Source organism: Populus euphratica, unplaced genomic scaffold (assembly GCF_000495115.2).
Source record: "Populus euphratica unplaced genomic scaffold, PopEup_1.0 scaffold203.1, whole genome shotgun sequence".
In the NCBI taxonomy this organism is placed as follows: domain Eukaryota; kingdom Viridiplantae; phylum Streptophyta; class Magnoliopsida; order Malpighiales; family Salicaceae; genus Populus; species Populus euphratica.
The window spans coordinates 232,958-253,248 of record NW_011499983.1 but is presented as its reverse complement, the minus strand read 5'-3'; the positions used below and the strand labels follow the sequence as shown (position 1 = coordinate 253,248).

Sequence of the window (20,291 nt, the reverse complement as noted above, 5' to 3'; positions counted from 1 at the left end):
TTTGAAATTAATATGAATAATGAAATTAAATGGTATAATGGATGAACAATAAATGATGCAATGATTTTATTGGTATATAAAAAGTCATCAGACCCAATCAACAGCATGAGACTAACTCGTGAGCATAAATATCAAGTATTTGACATCTTGAAATAGATTATTAATTATTATATGGAGTTTTCCTTGATTTTATTTTGGTGCAAGTTTGGAATGTAAAAGGTAAATTAGTGATATGGTTCAGGTTATTCAATCATATATATGAAATTAATTGTTGATAATTGTTATGGTTCAATACATGGTTCAGCCTTTGGTTTTTTCATGATGGGTTTTAATTTAAGGATGCATTTAGTTAGATTGAGATTCTTATAGATAATGAGTTTCGTTCAATTCTTTTGGTTTGGTGGGTAATTCAGCCAGATCAAGAGGTGTTATGCATGTGATGGTTTTTGGGCAGCAAAGAAAGTTTATTTGAAGTGTATTTTGGGTTTGGCTTGGTTCTTATTAATGAATATGGGTTTAGGCCATATGGGATCCAAAGTTGGCTTAAGTTAATTGAGAAGTTGAGATTATATCAGATTTGTTTGTGGTTGATTTTATAATTCTTTGAGGACTTAAATTAGCAAAATATTCTCCTAACATTCAAGAAAATTTTGTTTATTATTTTTCATATTATTTTGGATAATATTTATTAAGGAGGAATTTTTCTAGTTAACAAAGGATGCTAGAGGGGCTGTCAGATCTAATTTTCTAAAGTAAAAATAATTAATGGATGATTCTTTTAGTTTGGAAGGAAACTAAATTGACAGATATTAAAGAGGGAGATTTTATTCATTTATTTTCCATGTGAAACAAGAAAAATAAACATAATAAGGCAAGAAGACTTCAAAATTAATTCTACATTTAAATAAGATTTCTTAATCTATTTGGAACTTCTTAAGGGTGACAAATATGATTCTAGTATATTTAGGATATTAATTTTATATTTTTATTATTTTCTTTTTAATATTTGAGTTATTATTACTCATTTAGATTAATTTCATAAATGGACTCAAATCAGCCCACATATGGGGGTCTATTAGGGTTATTTGAAGCATTATATAAGTATTTTGTATGCTGAAAAGGAAGTAGCCATAGATTTATGAAATAAAATTTTGTTTTGCATAATACAACATGTTATTTTTGTGGGCACAAAGATCAAATCTAGTTAATCAAGGCATAATTGACCTCGTTCCATAATTAGACTGAATTCTAATACTATTAGTGTCTTCAGACAGATTTTCATTGTGTCACACTTCTCAAACTTGATTTTTAGCTTTCCTAGAAAGTATCATCTTCATTAAGGGTTGCTTGATCATGTGATTAAGAGGTTTGTATCAGTTGGTATTAGAGCTAGGCTTCAAAATCACGTTATATCCTTCTTGTTTTCCTTATCTATTTTTTTGTGTCAGTTTCTCTTTATCTATATTTGTTTTGTTTTGGGTTATATTTGTTTTCTTTCTTATGTTATTTTTTTTATTATGTTTTATTTTGAGTACAAAATAAAAGAAGTGATCAAAAAACGTTAAGATAGGACTGTAACACATCTGTTTCACGACAGCATATCAAAACTTATCATAATTCACTCAAAATTTATATTCTAGTTATTAAGTGTGAAATCACAATAAATATCAAGTTTGAAGTCATTTGGATATTGTTGGGCCTAGGTTATAAATTTAGGTTTTAAATGGGTTATTTCATATCCATATATCAAACCAACTTGGAATTAGCTCAAAATTTATATTTTATTTACAAGGGTGCTAGTCACAGAATATATTAAATTTGAGGTTATTTGGATATAGTTTTCTTGAGGTTCCAAAATTAGGTTTTGTCTTGCCATAACGGGTTTGTTTTGCATTAGCTTCCAAAACTTGTTTTGTTTTTGTTGATTTTGTTCTTGCTAGTTTATTATAATCATATTTGGGATATTTAGCTGTTTTTTTAGTCCTTTTCATCGCTTTCACATCTATTTGTTTTCGATCAGTTCTGGTCCAAACAAAAGTCAAATTTCTAATTTTGAGTCTAAATTGATGTTCTTCCTGTCGTAAATTCTATTATTGTTGTGTCTTCATCTTTTTCTTCTTTTCTCTTTTTTTTTTCATTTGTGTCATGTATTTAGCAATGGAGAAAGAACGAAGAAGGATTATAGCTTAAGGATACAACAAACTAAACCATGGTTTGAGGGTTTTAGAATGAGAAATTGATAAGTGTAGAAGATTATTCTATGAACTTCAACCTTCATGAGGAAATAAGGTATAATGCCAAAAGAATTAAAGATGAAGGAGAACCATTGTGGTTATCATTCAAAAATATATACGCAAGTGGTTAGTATAACGTGTGTATTTGAAATGCTTATTAGTCACTACTTTCATATAACGTTGTTGGAGAAAGGTGTTAGCAATGAAAGAATACTAAAGGATTAAACAAGAGGCTAATGAAGTCACTACTAATCCCCTTGATACATACTGAAAATTTTATTGGTGTTTATCAATGGATTTTATGAGGGCATAATCAGTCAAAAAAATCCATTACAATCTACCAATAAAATTATTTTATGGGTGTGTTCATTTGTATTTGCTAACCTTTGGGCAGCGATGATAGTTATATTCAATATTTATTTGTGCTTAACGTTAATTTCTCTCATTAGATATTTACTTTGATATCAATTGCAATGTGGAAAGTTATATATTTCTTTGATTTTAATAAAATCTCCAAAAACGATGGGGGGAAAAATCCTCTTCTGCCTAATTAATATAGAGCAGGGATGGATAAGGTATAAGCCACTCCAAACTCATCACTGCTACTGTTAAGTTTATTTGAAGATTGAAATTTGCATTCTGAAAACAGAACTAAGTATTTTTTTTATTTTTTAAAAAAATCATTAGCTTCTTCTTGATTGATTTCTTTTATCATGTAGTTAACAAAGCATACCAGTTCTCGTCAATAACTAGCGTGACATTATTGGACTGCTGGACAATAGCATGGGTTATAGGTCTCACTTGGTTCTTTCTCGGAACTCGCTATACCTTATGGCAGCTGCTTGGTGCTGCCATCTGCGTGTTAGGGCTTGGTTTAGTGCTCCTCTCCGATGCCGGGGTGGGTGGAGGAGGTGATATTTTTTCCTTGTCTACCAAAAACTTTTCCTTGTTCATTATATTTCTATGCTCATGATCACTGATCTTGTCTTTGCCTTATTTTGATTTCTTCTTGGGATTTATAACTCGCGTCTCTATAAATGGAAAGATTATAGGCATATATATCAAAGATAATGAAGAAGATTAAATAACAACAATATTATCTTATATGAATCTTGTGAACGTTTCATGTATATATGGAAGAGAGAAGGCCTATCTTTGTCCATGATATTTGCCAAAATATACATTTCTAATCTAGGTAAAAAATAAGCTAATCTAGGTAACTACATAATGACATATAATTCAGAATATTCTCCTATATATTGATAATCATGGTCAAAACCCATTAAAAGTAGGATATATCCACCTTGTTTCTTGAAAAAATAATATATAGATCTTTGTAGATTTCTAAAAACCATGTTACTAGATCTATTTAAAAAATAAATTAATGACATATATTCATTTAAACAAATTCATTGATCCGAATTAGTTTTTGAATAATATTAATCATTTTATCACACAAATTAACTCATTTTAGAGATACATTAGGATGAACATGTTAGCAATATAAAGACAAGCAATATCTCACCTCTATTATGTGCTTAGTGGGAACAACTCATCTCTCCACTTAGCACAAAGTGAAGGCATAAACCATGGGTATAAATCATGCCATGATTTATACCCTTCACTCTTAGCTTAGTATACATATATACTCAGTGAAGAGCTGCGAGTAAGAGTAAAAAACACAAAGAGAACAGAAGAGAAGAGAGAGCAGTAGAGAGAGCTTGAACGAGTAAAGTTGAGTTGAGAAGAGTTTTCTCCTCCTCCTTGTTTGTATTATTTTTTTAATTGATTAATACAAACCATTAGCTCTATGGAGTAGGCAAGTTGTCAAACATGTATATTCATGTGTGTTTGATTTCTGGAATTACCCAACAACTAATATCAAAACTTGTTCTTAAAAAAGAGGGTGTTTGATCTAATCTTAAAAATCAAAGTTCTCAAAACATGTTTTTAAACATACCATCGTGTAGAGGAAGACGAGACGAATCCACTGGTGAAAACCTAGTGAAGAACCGACATCCTGCATGCCCATACACGCCAACACGCACCGATGTCAAGACTACCCACACGCACCAACGCACCACACTCTCCTTCTTCGCCTGAATGCCTACAACTAAACTAAGTTGACCCGACACATCAGTGTATAATCAACAGCCACAGCAGCAATTCTGCATAGTCATTAACCACATCACTAGTATACGCCAGCACAGACACGTCAAATCAGGAATCTATGTGGATATGTCACGCTATCATATATGGGCTTGTATTGCTTGCATCTGTAACACGACATCATAACCACGTCAGCATATTGGGTTTTGATCCACTACGTCGCATACACTATTCCCGCTAACACGCGGCTTCATTTGCTCCGTCCAATAATCAAAAAGTTTGATTGATAAGATCTGAGTCATCCAAAGTCTAATTTGGATGATTTCAGTGTTGTTTCCAGCTTTTTTGGCCATTCCATACACATTTAACGGGAAAAATATTCAAATTTGATTTAGCATATTCAAATTTGAGAAGTATTAAAAATGACAAATAATAAAAAGGCTGCTGGAATTAAAAAATTTAATGGGATAGATTTTGGATATTAGAAAAATACAAATTGAAAACTATCTATATGGGAAGAAACTTCATCTTCCTCAGTTGGGAAGCAAACCTAATAATATACAAGAAGAAGAATGGCTAATTCTTAATAGATAGGTTTCAGGCATTATCTGGCTATCCTTGTCAAAAAGAGTTACTCACAATGTTACAAAAAAAAAATCCACTGTAAAATTAGTGAAAGCCTTGTTTAGGATGTATTAAAAGCCCTCAACAAATAATAAAGTGCATTTGATAAAGAAGTTGTTCAACTTGAAGATGACCAGACGCACCTCTGTTATACAACACCTCAACAACTTTAATACGATCATAAATCAATTATTATATGTTGAGATTGAGTTTGATGATGGATCTCATTTTGCTAGTTTCACTTCCAAGCAGTTGGGAAGGCATGAGAATAGTCATGAGCAATTTACCTGGAAAATCTAAACTAAAATATGATGACATCCGAGACTTGATTCTAGCCGAAGAAATGTGAAGGAAAGACTCGAATGAAAGTTTAAGTTTAGGTTTAAGTTCAGCTCTCAACATCAATACTTGAGGGAGGAGATAAGATAGAGGCTTATCTAGAGGTAGATCAAAATCAAAATACAGAAGTAAAAGCAAGTTTGGACCCAGAAAGTAGGTTGAATGTTGGAATTATGGCAAACCTGGTCATTTCATGAGGAGTTGCACAAAACCAAAAAAAACTTGAAGCTGACTCTGCAAACACTACTATAAATGAGGTACAAGATGCTTTGATTCTTACTGTACAAACTCCAATTGATGATTGAATTATTGATTCTAGTGCTTCTTTTCACTGTATAATACACCATGAAATGATGCAAAACTATATTACTAGAGATCACGGTGTAGTCTATCTGGTCAATGGACAACCAATGGATATTGTGGGTATAAAAGATATGCAAATCAAGACAATAAATGAATCTATATGGAACTTGTAAAATGTAAGGCATGTTCCTGGATTAAAGAAAAAGTTAATCTTCATCGAACAACTTGACTATAGTGGTCATTCAATCCTTTTTCTGGAGGTATGTGAAAGGTATTGAAGGGAGCAATGGTTTTGGCTCGTGGAAAGAAAACCAGCACCTTATATGACCAAAAGATTTGTAGACATCATTGCCTCTACTGAAACAGAAAAACAAACACAGCTATGGCACTATAGACTCGACCATATGAGTCAAAAGAGGATGAAGATAATTCAATGATATCCAGCAACATAGTTTTGCATCATTTCATGGTGTGGTGCATAGTGGAATAAAGCACCAGAATCAAGAATCCAATCATTAATTAGACTTTGTACAACAAGAATCAAAGCATCTTGTACCTCATCTGTAGTAGCGTTTGTAGAGTCAGCTTCAGCTTGTTTCGGTTTTGTGCAACTCTTCATGAAATAACCAAGTTTACTACAATTCCAACATCCAACTTGCTGGGTCCAAACTTGCTTTTACTTCTATATCTTAATTTTGATTTACCTCTAGATAAGCCTTTATTTTGTCTCCTCCCTCGAGTGTTGATGTTGAGAGTTAAACCTAAACTTGAACTTTTACCTAAGTCTTTCCTTCGTATTTTTTTAGCTAAAATCAGGCCTCGAATGTCATCATATTTCAGTTTGGATTTTCCAGCTGAGTTACTCACTACTATTCTCATACCTTCCCAACTGCTTGGAAGTGAAACTAGCAAAATAAGAGCACAAATTTCATCATCAAACTCAATCTCAATAAATGATAATTGATTTGTGATGGTATTAAAGGTGTTAAGGTGTTGTGTAACAAAGGTGCCTTCAGTCATCTTCAAGTTGAACAACGTTTTCTTCAAGTGCACTTTATTATTTACTGAGGGCTTCTCATACATCCTAGACAAGGCTTTCATTAATTTTACAATAGATTTTTTTTATAACATTATGGGCAATTCTTCTTAACAAGGATAGTCAAATAATGCCCAAAACCTATCTATCATGAATTAGTCATTCTTCTTCTTGTATATTTTTAGGTTTGCTTCCCAATAGAGGAAGATTAAGTTTATTCTCATATAGATAGTCTTCAATTTGTATTTTTTAATATTCAAAATCTATCCCGTCAAATTTTTCAATTCCAACAGCCTTTATGTCATCTACCATTTTTAATACTTCTCAGATTTAAATTTACCAAATCTGACCTTATGGATTGTCTGGAATGGCCAAAAAAGTTGAAAACAACATTGAAATCACCCAAATTAGACTTTGAATGGCTCCAATCTTACCAATTAAACTTTTAAATTACTGGACGAAGCAAATAAAGTCATGTGTCGACGAGAATAGTGTCTGTAGCGCATTGGATCAAAACCCAATATGCTGACATGGCTATGATGACATGTCAGGCATATAAGCAATACGGGCCCACATATGATGATGTGGCATATCCACGTAGATTTCTAGTCTGATGTACCTGTGTTGCGTGTATTGGTGACATGGCTGATGACTATGTAGAATTGTTATTATGGCTGCTAACTGTACGCTGACATGTTGGGTCAATCCAATTCAGTTGCAGGTATTCAAGCGAAGAAGGACAGTAAGGTGTGTCGGTGCACGTGGGTAGTCCTAATGTCGGCCCGTGTTGGGGCGTACGAGCATGCAGGATGCTGGTTCTTTGCCGGGTTTTCACCAGTGGATTCATCTTGTCTTCCTCTACATGATGATATGTTCAAAAAAATATTTTGAGAACTTTAATTTTTGAGTTTGGATCAAACACCATCTTTTTTAAGAACAAGCTCTGATACCAGTTGTTGGGTGATTCCAGAAATCAAACACATAAATTTATGTGGTTCGACAACTTGCCTACTCCACAGAGCTACTGGTTTGTATTAATCAATCAAAAAAATAATACAAACAAGAAGGAGAAAAATCTTCTCAATTCAACTCTACTCACTCAAGCTCTCTCTTATTCTCTCTTCTCTTCTATTCTCTCTGTGTTTTTCACTCTTACTCGCAGCTCTTCACTAAACATATATGGATACTAAACTAAGAGTGAAGGGTAGTTGGATAATTCTAGAAATCAAACACATACAAATTTATGTGATTCAGTAACTTGCCTACTCCACAAAGTTACTGGTTTGTATTAATCAATTAAAGAAACAATACAAACAAGAATGAGGAGAGAAATCTTATCAACTCAACTCTACTCTTAATACTACTCTCTCTTATATTCTATTCTATTTGTGTTTTTCATTTTTACTCACAGCTCTTCATTGAGCATATATGTATACTAAGCTAAGAGAGAATGGCATAAATCATGCCATGATTTATGCCCACCGTTTATGCCTTCACTTTGTGCTAAGTAGGAGATGAGTTGTTCCTACTAAGCACATAGTGGAGGTGGGACATTGTTTGTCTCCATATTGCTACCAATCTCCCACTTAGAGGCAAACAATGAAATTATCTGTTATCCTTAAAGGTCAACTAAAGTTTTACACAACTTTAGTTTATCGAGTGTAACTCCTTTGGCTAACATGTCAACTAGATTCTTGCTTTCACAAACCTTTTCTATCATTAGTTGCCCATCGTCTAGCAATTGTCGAATAAAGTGATATTTGATCTGAATGTGCTTAGTCCTGGAGTGAAATGCTAGATTCTTGGCAAGGAAGATTGCATTATGATTGTTGCTATACAGAGTACCTTTTTCCATTCATTTTGCTCAATTCTCTCAGGAAACTTTACAATCATATGATCTCTTTTATAGATTCTCATACTGTAACATATTCAACTTCTGTTGTTGAAAGAGCGATGATTTTTTGCAAGTAAAACTCTAAGAAATAGCAGTGCTTCCTAGAGTGTGTATATATCCTGTAATGCTTTTTTCTACTATTAACATCTTCTACTAGATCAGTGTCTACAAAACTTTCAAGTTTCAAATCATCAACTGTAAAGGTAAGACAAGTCTCTAAGGAACCTTTTAAGTACCTCATGATCCATTTTACCGCCTCTTAATGATGCTTTCCAAGATTGCTCATATATTGGCATATAAATCTCACTGCATAGGCAATGTCTGGTCTGGTACAGACCACAGCATACATCAAAGAGCCAATAGTTAAGGCATATGGAATCTTACCCATATATCCACATTCTAGCTCAGTTTTTGATAACTGGTCTTTGTTGAGCTTGAAATGATTCCCCAGAGGTGTACTTACTGATTTAGCATTATTCATACTAAACCTACTGAGAACCTTTTTGACATACTCTATTTGTGAAAGCTTTAGTATGTCTTTGTCTTTATCTCTAATGATTCTCATGCCAAGTATTTCTTTAGCAACTTCTAGATCCTTCATTTCAAAATGTTTTGAAAATTGTTATTTTTTCTTGTCAATCTCCTCAATGCTGGATCCTGCAATCAACATATCATTTACATATAATACTAGAATGATGTAGGAGTTCTTAAAATGTTTAACATAGCAACAATGATTAGCTTGACATCTTGTGTACCTCGAATTGTATATAAAATTATCAAACTTCTTATGCTACTGTCTTGGAGCTTGCTTCAAACCGTATAGGTTTTTCTTTAGCTTGTAGACTTGGTTCTCCTTTCTTTGTATTACAAACCCCTCTAGTTGTTGTGTATAAATGTCTTCCTCCAATTCACTAAGAAAAAATGTTGTTTTTACATCTAATTGTTCAAGATGTAAATTTTTTGTAGCTACTATCCCCAGAACAACTCTGATTGTTGTGAGCTTCACAATTGGAAAAAATATCTCAAGAGTATTAAATCCCTTTCTTTTGTTGAAACCTTTTTACAACAAGTTTTGTCTTGAATCATTTGCTTCCATCATGCTCAGTTTTTACTCTGTAAATCCACTTGTTTTGCAAAGCCTTCTTTTAGGTAGTGTGGTTAGCTATCAAGTCTTGTTTTTCAACAACGAATATATCTCGTCCTTTATGGCTAACTCCCACTTGCTTGAGTTTTCATCTTGTAAGGATTCTTCATAAGGTAATAGTTTACCACCATCTGCCAACAAAATATAATTCAGTAAAAGGGTGAACCGTTGCAGGGGCTTTACAGTCCTTGAAAACTTACGAACATAAACAGTTAGTTCACTTGGCTTCGTATTTTCTTGTGTAGTAGTGGGTACAGATGTGCTTGAATCTTCTTGTAAAGACTCCTAATTTTTGTTATACTCGGTAACATCAAGAAGCTATTCTAATCTTATGAATTCATATTTTTATGGACTTATCTCAATCAGTCATTTCTATGTCTAAACTTGATCTGTCTTTATACAAAACTTTCTCATTAAAGATCACGTTCTTATTTCTGATAATATTTTTATTCTGATCATCCTAGAACCGAAATCCAAATTCTTCATCTCCATAGCCAATGAAGAAATATTTCTTGGATTTGACATCTAGCTTATTGTGAACATCAGAATCTATATGCATATAGCAAACACACCCAATGGCCTTTAAATGAGAAAGTTGTACTTCTTTTCCTCTCCATACTTCCTTGGGTAATCTGAACTCCAAAGGAACTGATGGTTTATGATTAATCAAGTAAACTATAATATGAACTATATCAGCCCAAAATGTTTGAGGTAACCCAGAATGCAACCTCATACTTCGAGCTTATTCATTGATGGTCCTGTTTATCCGTTCATCAATGTCATTCTGTTGTGGTGTGTCTGGAATGGTCTTTTTCTATTATGATACCTTTGACAACGCAATACTCTTTGAAACCTCTGTTAATGTATTCTCCTTCAGTATCAGATCTTAAGTATTTCAACTTCAGATCTGATTCAGTCTCAACCATAACCTTCCATTTCTTGAATGTTTAAAACACATCAGATTTATTTTTCATAAAGTAGACCCATACGTTCCTGCTAGTAGACCCATACCTTCCTGCTGAAATCATCAATGAAAGTCATATATACCGAGAACCTTCAAAAGATGCTACTAGATAAGGTCCTCGTAAATCTATGTATACATGGATAAGATTCTATACGCCTCAGCTATCGGCTCTTTGATGTATGATATGATCTGTACTAGACCAGACATTATTCATGCAGTGGAAGTTGTAAGTCGATATATGAGCAATCTTGGAAAGCAGCATTAGAAAGCGGTAAAACGGATCATAAGGTACTTAAAAGGTTCCTCGAAGACTTGTCTTACCTTCACAACTGGTGGTTTGAAACTTGAAGGTTTTGTAGATGCTGATCTAGTAGGAGAATCCAGCATTTCACTCTAGGACTACGCATATTCAGATCAACTATCACTCCATCTGATAATTACTAGAAAATGAGCAATTGATGCTAGAAAAGGTCTGTGAAAGCAAGAATTCAGCTGACATGTTAACCAAAAGAATTACACTTGATAAACTGAAGTTGTGTAAAACTTTAGTTAGCTTTCAAGGATAAAAGATAATTTTTTTAGTTGTCTCTAAATGGGAGATTGTTAACAATATGGAGACAAGCAATGTCCTATCTCCATTATATGTTTAGTGGGAACAACTCATCTCTCACTTGGTACAAAGTGGAGGCATAAACGATGGGCATAAATCATGGCATGATTTATATTTATGGCATGATTTATACCCTTCACTCTTAGCTTAGTATACATATATACTTAATGAAGAGCTATGAGTAAGAGTGAAAAACACAAAAAGAACAGAAGAGAAGAGAGAGCAGTAGAGAGAGCTTGAGTGAGTGGAGTTGAGCTGAGAAGAGTTTTCACCTCCTTCTTATTTGTATTATTTTTTTAATTGATTAATATAAATCAGTAGTTTCTAGAATAGATAAAATATCAAATTATATAAATTTATGTGTTTTTGATTTCTGAAATATAATTGAATATGTATTTAGTCGCAAACTAGAAATAATTAGTATCTAGATAATCAATAAATACACTCGTTTCCTTGCTATTCCCGGGACACTTTTCTTTTTTTTTAATATAAAAATACATACTTGTAAACGCAAGCATATATTTTTGTCATTATTACAGGTGGTTCAAAGCCCATTTTAGGTGATTTCCTTGTTATTGCTGGGACAATTTTCTTCGCCTTTAGCAATGTTGGTGAGGTTAGTAAATCCTGTTTGCATGCAAATAATATGAATCTTATGAAGAATTTTAATTCTTCAACTAAGAGTTGAAACACTAAATCTTCATATTTACGCATCTTTATCTTGTAAATTGTCATTTACCTAATTCTTCTATGAAATCAATGCCAGGAATTCTGCGTTAAGAAAAAAGGTCGTGTTGAAGTGGTGACAATGCTCGGTGTTTATGGATTCCTTGTGAGTGTGGTTGAGTTGTATCCTTTTCGAAACTAATATATGCTGATAAAAATCAAGAAAATACTTGAATGGAGAGACTGCTTAATAATTTAGCAGGAGGGGGCGAGTTTTCACACGTCAAAGCTAACCAACCCATGAACATGTCAATAATTTTTATTCGGGTGGGTGGGTGTTGATCAATTCGGGTTAACTCGGTTTTTTTTATTAAAAAATACATGAAAACATTGAGTAATGTCCCTCTTCCTTGATTTTTATTTTGAATTTCGAAGATTTCGAATATAATTATAAGTTGGAGTGTGTATATAACGCACGTTATCTTCAATATTCCATAACTTCATTTTAGATCCATAGTGGAGCTAAAGAGTTTGGAAGCAATCGCCTGGTCTAAAGATATTGTAAGTATTTTATATATACGTGCTAAGAACTATAAGAATGGTAGAGACCTTGACATTTATATTTATTTTGGCTTCAGGTATTTGCCATTGCTGGCTACACTGTATCCATGTTTTTATTCTATACTCTTGCTCCCTTCGTTCTAAAGGTAAAATCTCCCTTTGTTGCTTGTGAGTTTGTAAGTTCAAGAAGCTTTAGCCTTTACTCGAGGGAGAATACTAAAACTATGAAGTTATTTTTGAAGAATTAAGTTTTAAATTTCTGGATTATGTTGTTTTTTTAATCTTAGGTTTTCTAATCAGAAATCATGAATAACGGGAAAAAATAATTATATTTAGAACATTCTATGTCACAACTAGAATATAATAATATATCATGCATCTATCAACTTTAAAAAGTTATTTTGGAAGCCTGAATTTAAATTTTTAGATTAAATTGGTTTAAGTTTGTGTTGTTTTTGTATTAAAAAAATTAAATTTTTTTAATATTTTTAAATTATTTTGATATATTGCTATTAAATTATTTTAATGTATTTTCGAGTAAAAAATACTTTAAAAAATATTTTTTAATTTTATTAATATAGGTTTTCTAATTAGAAATCATGAATAACGGTAAAAGAAAAATTATAAGCATGATTTTCCCTCAAGTTCCATGATTAAATAGTTATTGGCTAAAATAAAATAATTTAAGGAATTGAATTGATGTGCGGATTTAAACAAAGAATCAATTTAAGATTTGAAGAATTGTTTTATATTTAACTTTTTGTGATGAAATTATGATGCATACAGTTAAGTGGAGCCACAATGTTCAATCTGTCTATTCTCACATCCGACATGTGGGCTGTCGTTTTCCGTGTCTTTTTCTACCACCAACAGGTAATAACTAAAATACAATTAATATATATATATATATATATATATTATTTTCTTTTTATAAATTTATGTATTTAATTATAATCATGATTAACTACTTTAATTGCAGGTTGATTGGTTATACTTTCTTTCTTTTGCAACTGTAGCGATTGGATTAATCATTTACTCGTTAACGTATGTTCTTATCCATCCTCTATTAATTCTGCTTATAAGAAAATTAATAATTTCAGCTCGTTTTTTTTGTTTTTATCTTCATCAATTTTAATTCTACAAGGATAAATCAGACAGATATTGATTATATTAAAAAATAATATAAATTATATTTTAAAATCTTATCTTATAATTTAAACTTTTATATAATAGTTTAAACTTTTTGCTAGTATGGTTTTTTGACGTGATATTAGAGTGATTCAAATCTTATTATTTTTATTTATTTAATAAAAAAAATTAAACATAAAATAGTATGAATTTATGAAAATTTCAAGTCTAAAAAATTTTTATTTGAGAGAATATATTAAAAAATAAGATAAATTATATAATAATTCATTGATAAATTAAAATAATTTAATATTTTTTAAAATAAAATTTTAAATCTCAACCTGGCGAATTAAATATAAAATCATTAAAAAAATTATACATATTCAGTTTGACAGGATTAATCAACATCGAGTTGATTTTTAATATAAGAATTTGAATGATTTTTAATATAAGAATTTGAAAGAAATATATGAAAGCTATAAATATTTTTTTTGTTAAAAAAATCTTGCTATATAATTAAAAATAAAATTTAGCAGAAAAATATTTTCTCAGTATACTCGCATTTGAAAACTAATGAATTTGTTGATTTATTTACTACAGGGAGGAGGGGGAGCGAGGTTCTCCGCCAGCTCCGCCGGGCGGGGATTCCAATGCAGAATACCAAGAGCTTCATGAAAACGCCGAAGTGGGGCCATGATGAAGACATTAAACGAGAAAAAATCTTATAGTAACGGTGAAGATGGTGGTTGGCAGGTTTTCTTGCCTGGTATGACTTCTTGTTGTTACATGGATATTTAAGTGTCTCATTTAATACTTTAAAAATAAAATATAATCTTTATTGCAAACTAATTCATAGATATAAATATAGATGTTAAACTAATTGATATTTATTTTTATTTTATTAAATTGTATCCTTACTCTCTTTTTTTATTTTAATTTTTTATTAATATAAATATTATAACTAGTTTGTATATGACTTGAATTAATAAACTTCCAATGATCTGATTCAAATTATTAAAATGTAAACTCAAAATCTATTCAAGTCAGCTTAGCTTACGTATATTTGAATTAACTTTATAAATTTTAAAATTAATAAATATATATATATAATAACTTTAAAATTAATAATACTATTTAAAAATAAATAAAATCTACTTAGTATTTTTTTTTTTTTATTGTAGTTGATGTTACGTTAGCGGAACATGACAAAATAATAAATGCCTTGATAAGATGTTAGCCAACCCAGCAACTTGTATCCTCCTTGGATGTCGTTTCATAATAATAATAATAATAAATAAGAAAGTAATGTGTTAAGATTTCGGATGTTTTGACTTTACTCCTTTTTTTTTTTTTAGAGGATGGAATCAAACCTAACAAGTTTCCTTCAAAATCTAATATCTTACCATCCAACTTGGATAATTATAATTAAATTGATGTGATTAAATTTAATTTATTTAATTATTAAAAAAACTCAAATTATTTATGATTTAAGTCTTTAACCTCTCTTATTAACTCAAAAGATTTTATCAATTCACCAACATTAATCCAAATAATTTAAATTATTTTTAACTATATAATTTTAAATTCAAATAATTTCAATTAATTTTAACTATAAAATTTTAAAGAACAGAAAGTAGAATTTATCAAGATAATTAATTTATTGAGTCAATTCATTAACCCAATAATATTGAAGTTGAGTAAAATCAAGAATACTAAAACAATATATAAAAATTCTAACAAATTAATTTTAAAAAAAGATGAAGGAATTCTAATAAATATTAATTCATCTCAAGACTCTCAAATAAGAGAATGAATCAATTTTACATATTAAAATAAAATAAAAAACTATTGGTTCTAGGATTAACAATACTAATAATACACTAGGCATAAGTGTTGATTTTGTGTTGGGATCAATTAGCTTCGTGCAAAGGGTATCTTGTTTCGTGGGAAAAAAAATATTTTCCTATAAAATGATTTTTTTCCTTCGTCATGTAGAAGTATTTAGGAAAATATTTTATTATAAAGTAAATTATCTTTCTTCCATGGTTTTTAAATAATGAAAATAAAAGGAGAAGAATTGCAATATTTATAATAAAGATAATGGAGATGTTGACAGCGATGGTGACTTATAATGGTAGACTTGTAATAATAATATTGAAATGACATCGGTGTCTATGGGAACAGCCTTTTCCTGCTCTTAGGCAGATGGGACTGCCCAATATTTCTTAGCGTTCAGCTTTATTTTTTTTTATTTTTTTTCTTGACATTTCATAAAGAAAGCTCAATTTAATTCCCCTCCGTTCCCAGTAATTTACGAGACTCCACCATAATTATAAAACTTAATGATTAATTTATTTACCTAAAAACATTGTTTAATTTAAAGAAAAAATTATTATTTTAATAATTAAAAACTAGATTGAATTTAAGTTAGATCAATAATTAGAGTCTTCGCTCGATAATATCAAAAAATTATTTTAATTTAAAAATTTAATCTGTTAAGTGAGATTTTAGAATATAACATTATATTGTATTTAATTTTTTATTAAGTAAATAAAAATAATGGAATTTAAGCTTGTTATTATTTAATCATCAAAGTTTTGATATCATATTAAAGAATCATTTCAATCCACAAACTTAAATTATTAAATGAAATCTTAGAATATAATTTATATTATTTTTTAATAGATAAAAGAGGAAGTAGTGTAATTCCAAGCACTTGTAAATATTTTTTTTATTTTTATGTCAAAGAATTATCTTAATTAAATAATTTAAATTATTAAATAAAATTTTAAGATATAATTTTTTTATTATTTTTTTTAAAAAAATTAAGTAAAACCTATTATTAATAAGATTAATACAATCTTATATTTAATTTTGATTAAAACAGGAAAAACGGATTAAAGTGGATGGATTAGGATGTTAATTCTTAATTGGTAGACGGGAGAAAAATGATTTGGTAAGCACAATTAACCATCAGCAATCATTGACTGACCAATAAGATTTTTATAAATTATTAAGCGTATTTAGGCTTTATCTTAAGAAATCCAATCGTAGACTAACGAATAAAACTTTTGTAAATTAAGTATGTTGACTTTGGAGCTCCTCGTGACGATGCACCAGCATGGCGTGTCCATCCAACCATCCCCTCCCCGTGGATAGGAAACCTAAAAAGTCACGATATATCTCCTATGCCTCGTGGTCTTGGGCCACACACACCATCTCCACCGCTCATTTTATCCTTTCACATCACTGCTTATTCTTCTATTTTTACCCTTCTCTCCCATTCGTTCGCTTCCGTGTTTATTTTTTTTATGTTTTAAAAATATTTTTTAAAATTTTTAATATTTTAATTTTTTAAATTAATATTTTTTAATTTTTTAAATTATTTTAATATACTGGTATTAAAAATAATTTTTTAAAAATAAAAATATATTATTTTAATATATTTTTAAACAAAAAAATATTTTAAAAAATAATCACAACTATATCATCAATCAAATAGTACCTGAAGTTAAATTCTCTGTAAAAGATGAATTGAACTTCTTCTCTTGTGTTTTGAGAGGTATGAATTATTTATTGTAGATGTTTTTTATTTAAAAATATATTTAAAAATAAATAAATTAAAATTCAGCGAAACGTGGTTACAAAAAAAACCGCCTCATTACGAGAAAAGTCCATGATATTGCATTGAAGATTTGAAAAAAAATACAAAGAAGATATCCAGTTTTCACAAACTCATAAACCATTTCAAGGATAATAATTGCTAGCATTGAACAAGTAAAATACAAAAGACGTGGAGATGGACTCAAGGAGGATCCATGATAACATCAACACCAAACATGGGGGGTGGATAAACGACTAGGTCTGCGATCCCAAGGCAACTCTCCTTGTCCTATAAATAAAAGTACAGGAACAGGCCTTGGTTTCATCAACTCCTCCCTCTTTCTCGCTTCAAGCTCTCCAATGCTATTTTGAAGAGATAAATTGATAAAATAGTATTTTTCTTTAAATAGTATAAATGGAGATGCTGCTTGGAAGAGATAAATTGATAAAATAGTATATTCTTAAGTAGTATAAATATTTCTTTATTTTTTGGCTTCCCATTTAAGAGTTGCTCCTAGGCAGTGTATCTTCTCGTGTTTGTTTTCTGTCCGTCTCTCAATCAAGAAATGGCGAAAACAAAGGAGGCTGCCTTCATTGGCTCCATTGATCAAGGCACAAGCAGCACCAGATTCATCATCTATGACCGTGACTGTCGCTGTGTTGGATCTCACCAGGTTGAGTTCACCCAGCTCTATCCTCAAGCCGGGTACTCTAAATTATTTCCCTTTCTTTTCTTTTGCTTTATGATGATGATGATGATGATGATGATGTTGGTGGTGGTTGTAGATGGGTGGAGCATGACCCAATGGAAATACTGGAGAGTGTGAAGGTGTGCATGGCAAAGGCAGTGGACAAGGCTTCAGCAGAGGGGCATAATGTGGACGCTGCTTTGAAGGCTATTGGTTTGACTAATCAGAGAGAAACTACTCTTGTTTGGAGCAAATCCACTGGTCGTCCCTTCTATAATGCCATTGTTTGGATGGATGTTCGCACCACTTCTGTTTGCAGGTTTCCTTTACTTCGCATATCTTCCATTCTTCACTCCAATTTTTTTTTTTTCCTATGACTGAGGATTTTCTTTATCAGAATTTCTTTATTGTTGCTTTCGTTTTGATATTACCCCCATTTGATTGATTGATTGATTGATTGATATTGCTGGAAATTTGTGATACTAGAAGGTTTGACATTTTTTTCTCTCTTTTTTTTTTATCAAATCATTGATCATTAGCTGTGTTTCCAAGATTTATTGTAAGGATCTAATGTATCCCTTTTGATTGATTGCTATTGCTGGAAATTTATGGTACAAAAAGATTTTGACCTTCTTTTTTTTTTAATATTTGATCATTTGCTGTGTTTCCAAGAATTACTGTAAGCATATCTTCTTTTAACAGGAGGCTGGAGAAAGAAATGCCAGGAGGAAGGACTCATTTCGTTGAGACATGCGGATTGCCAATTAGCACTTATTTCAGTGCCATGAAGTTAATCTGGTTGATGGAAAATGTGGATTTGGTTAAAGAAGGTATCGAGAAGAAAGATGCTTTGTTTGGAACGGTAGATTCTTGGTTGATCTGGAATTTAACTGGCGGAGTAAAGGGTGGCTTACACGTGACTGATGTCTCTAATGCATCTCGAACCATGCTCATGAATCTGAAGACTCTTGATTGGGATAAACCTACATTAGAAACCCTGAAAATCCCAGCTGAAATTCTTCCAAAAATTATCAGTAATTCTGAGATTATTGGAAAGGTCACAGAGGGATGGCCGCTTGTTGGTTTCCCAATTGCTGGATGTCTTGGTGACCAACACGCTGCGATGGTCGGGCAAGCTTGTAAAAAGGGTGAGGCTAAGAGCACTTATGGAACTGGTGCTTTTATACTCCGCAACACCGGTGAGGAGGTGGTACAGTCAACGCATGGGCTTCTAACCACCTTGGCGTTTAAGCTTGGCTCAAAAGCGCCAGCAAACTATGCACTTGAAGGCTCAATTGCTATTGCTGGGGCTGCAGTTCAATGGCTCAGAGATAGTCTTGGAATAATTAAAAGCGCTAGTGAAATCGAGGAACTGGCATCTCAGGCTGACACAACTGGCGGGGTTTATTTTGTTCCTGCCTTCAATGGCTTGTTTGCTCCATGGTGGCGTGATGATGCTCGTGGGGTTTGTATTGGGATCACAAGGTTTACAAGCAAGGCTCACATTGCTCGAGCTGTGCTTGAGAGCATGTGTTTTCAAGTGAAGGATGTGTTGGATTCCATGCATAAAGATGCCGCAGGTTCTGAGGAGGGAGAATTCTTGCTTAGGGTGGATGGTGGTGCTACTGTCAACAACCTCTTGATGCAGATTCAGGTTTGAGCTTTAAAGCGTTCTTCTTGTTACTGTATCAATCATATTTGCTCTTATTTACTGTTATGTAACAATTTTGATTGCCCCTCGCAGGCTGACTTGCTAGGGAGCCCTGTGGTGAGACCTGCTGATATCGAGACAACAGCCCTCGGAGCAGCCTATGCTGCAGGTTTAGCTGTCGGGGTTTGGACAGAGGAAGAGATTTTCGCTTCTGGAGAGAAGTCCAAGTCTGACACCACTTTCCGTCCCAAACTAAATGAGGAGCTGAGGAAGAAGAAGGTGGATTCGTGGTTCAAAGCTGTTGAAAGGACTTTTGACCTGGCTGATCTTTCCATTTGACGCTTTTTATTAATTACGCTTCCATCCTATCTTTTCATTCGCATTTCGATCCTTATCTTTGTTACAAGCTTAATAATTTTAACCGACAGTTTAATCCTATCTGTAATTTCTATTATATGATCAATTTCTGTACGCTAAAATCAGCTGGCCATCCTGGAAATTTATGGGGTTCAGCTGGTTGCCTGCAACTCTGTAACCTGTGCAAGTCCTGTATCCCCAAGGTTCATCAACCCTTGGGGTGTGTTTGGTAGTTCGGTAGTGCATGGACAGCGTTTATCAGAGTACATTTTTAGCGTGTTTTTTTATGGTTTCGAAATCAGTACATCAGATTTGATGTTTTCTTCAACTCAGACGCAAAAACACCTGTTCTTGCTCTACGCTCATATTGTTTTCTTGT

General features: G+C 31.9%; 2 protein-coding genes across 2 annotated transcripts; both read left to right on the top strand.

Annotated features, from left to right (window-relative positions):
* The first annotated feature begins 2,921 nt into the window (after positions 1 to 2,921).
* On the top strand, positions 2,922 to 14,529 carry LOC105139923 (solute carrier family 35 member F2-like). The gene is made up of 8 exons (XM_011046561.1): positions 2,922 to 3,132; positions 11,797 to 11,873; positions 12,024 to 12,106; positions 12,433 to 12,484; positions 12,562 to 12,630; positions 13,271 to 13,357; positions 13,464 to 13,528; positions 14,213 to 14,529. The coding sequence occupies exons 1-8, from the start codon at positions 3,018 to 3,020 to the stop codon at positions 14,307 to 14,309; spliced, it is 645 nt and encodes a 214-aa protein (XP_011044863.1). The 5' UTR covers positions 2,922 to 3,017; the 3' UTR covers positions 14,310 to 14,529.
* A 3,088-nt stretch (positions 14,530 to 17,617) lies between these two features.
* On the top strand, positions 17,618 to 20,180 carry NHO1 (Actin-like ATPase superfamily protein). The gene is made up of 4 exons (XM_011046560.1): positions 17,618 to 17,921; positions 18,002 to 18,223; positions 18,607 to 19,558; positions 19,649 to 20,180. The coding sequence occupies exons 1-4, from the start codon at positions 17,782 to 17,784 to the stop codon at positions 19,892 to 19,894; spliced, it is 1,560 nt and encodes a 519-aa protein (XP_011044862.1). The 5' UTR covers positions 17,618 to 17,781; the 3' UTR covers positions 19,895 to 20,180.
* Positions 20,181 to 20,291: the final 111 nt, after the last annotated feature.

Excerpts from the sequence above, each read along its gene's own strand:
- LOC105139923 (XM_011046561.1), top strand. The coding sequence starts at position 3,018 with ATGGGTTATAGGTCTCACTTGGTTCTTTCTCGGAACTCGCTATACCTT. Across the intron at positions 13,358-13,463 it reads TCTTTTTCTACCACCAACAG|GTTGATTGGTTATACTTTCT; the intron begins GTAATAACTAAA and ends CTTTAATTGCAG. Across the intron at positions 13,529-14,212 it reads TTAATCATTTACTCGTTAAC|GGAGGAGGGGGAGCGAGGTT; the intron begins GTATGTTCTTAT and ends TATTTACTACAG.
- NHO1 (XM_011046560.1), top strand. The coding sequence starts at position 17,782 with ATGGCGAAAACAAAGGAGGCTGCCTTCATTGGCTCCATTGATCAAGGC. Across the intron at positions 18,224-18,606 it reads CGCACCACTTCTGTTTGCAG|GAGGCTGGAGAAAGAAATGC; the intron begins GTTTCCTTTACT and ends TTCTTTTAACAG. Across the intron at positions 19,559-19,648 it reads ACCTCTTGATGCAGATTCAG|GCTGACTTGCTAGGGAGCCC; the intron begins GTTTGAGCTTTA and ends TGCCCCTCGCAG.